The sequence below is a fragment of the Chrysochloris asiatica genome, unplaced genomic scaffold (genome assembly GCF_000296735.1).
Source record: "Chrysochloris asiatica unplaced genomic scaffold, ChrAsi1.0 scaffold00275, whole genome shotgun sequence".
In the NCBI taxonomy this organism is placed as follows: Eukaryota; Metazoa; Chordata; class Mammalia; order Afrosoricida; family Chrysochloridae; genus Chrysochloris; species Chrysochloris asiatica.
In genome coordinates, this window is record NW_006408793.1 from 721,194 (window position 1) to 722,734 (window position 1,541).

Consider the following 1,541-nt stretch of genomic DNA (forward strand, 5'->3'; position numbering starts at 1 on the left):
TACAGGGTCGCTATGAGTTGGAGCTGACTCCACGGCCTATAACAACAACATTATACTTGTTAACCCATTTTGGCACTTCAGGGCAGCACAAACAAGTAGTTGTCTCTTTTCTCCATAACCACTGAACAAACACAGATTGTCAAGTACTGGAGACCAGACATTAAATACAAACTAAAGATAATGGCAGTCTAAAAAGAAACAAAACCAAAACATGCCAAAATCTTCAGGTTAAAAAAACAGTAAGGGTTTATTACCTGAACATTTTATATCCACCCCCAATAAAAAAGTTTAATATCTAAACATTTTATACCAAATAAATGAATACAAAGACTGATTTAAATAATGGGAATAGGAGTGTATTACCCACAAATATACAAAGATTTGACTGAGGATATCTGTACATGAGTATTTATTTACCTTTGCTGCAAATACATCTATGAATGTGATAGAGCATAGAGGAATCAAAGTTATGAAAACTTCTTAGACATAACCAAACAACTTGAGGGAATGAGATGCTGGACTGGGGGGCTCAGGACTATAGTCTCAGGGACACCCAGGACAACTGGTATAACACAGTCCACAAAGACAATATGCTAAATCCTACTTTGGTTGAGTACTGACTTGGGTTTTAAAAGCTCATCAGCATCTAAGGCACAACTATCTCTCTCTGTCTGGAGGAACAAACATGTGAAGAATACTGAAGATGTAAGGTAACAGTCCAGTGAACTAATGGACCACATGAACATTAGTCTCTATGACCTTGGATAAGAATTACTAGATGGTGTTTAACTATCACTATCAACTGCTCTGAAAGGGATCACATTAGGTGGTCCTGGACAGACTGGGAGAAAAACATAGAGCCAAACTCAAAACCATAAAAAAGGCCAGGCTTACTGTCCAGATGGACTAGTGGAACCCTCTCAGTCACCCTTCAGTCCGGAACTGAACTACCCTCAAGGCTCAATTTGCAAATTAATAGGTCTATGGGGGAACAGTTAACACTAGTGAAGTATGCGCTTCTTAGAATAACCAACCATTTGAGATCAAGATGGGAGCATGTACCCAAGAACAAAATTTAGAAAGATTAGGAAAAAAGGTGGAATGGAAACAGAAAACACAGGGCAGTAGTAGGATAGGTGATGTTACACTGTGGGGACTGTAATCAATGAAAGGAAATACAATGTGTATGAATTATTTGATGGAGAACTGAGCTGCTCTGTTAACTTTCACCCAATTCACAATGAAAAAAAAAAAGTATATAGACCTACATAGAAGATATGTCAAGAAACAATACAGCTTCACATTCTGATACTTAAAATAATGAGAATAATAGCTGGATTTCATGTTGTTAACTAAATTGACAAAACAAACTAGGAGCCTCAAGTTTAAATTTAAGTAGTTCTCCTAAACAAAAGAGAAATAAAAGATTTTATTTTGGGCTGCTTACCGCTTTCTCCTTTCGTTTTTGTTTAATCATATTGGAGAGTACTTTCGCTCGGGACTGCCCCTCTCTGTCCAGCAGATAGGCAGGTACTGCACCT

General features: G+C 37.6%; 1 protein-coding gene across 1 annotated transcript in view; it reads right to left on the reverse strand.

Moving 5' to 3' along the window:
* Window positions 1–1,541, reverse strand: part of NSA2 (NSA2 ribosome biogenesis homolog (S. cerevisiae)) — a 9,926-nt gene that overhangs the window by 5,629 nt on the left and 2,756 nt on the right. Inside the window, exon 2 of the mRNA XM_006874409.1 lies at window positions 1,448–1,539. Coding sequence (XP_006874471.1) covers window positions 1,448–1,539 — 92 coding nt within the window. The remainder of the gene's footprint in view (window positions 1–1,447; window positions 1,540–1,541) is intronic.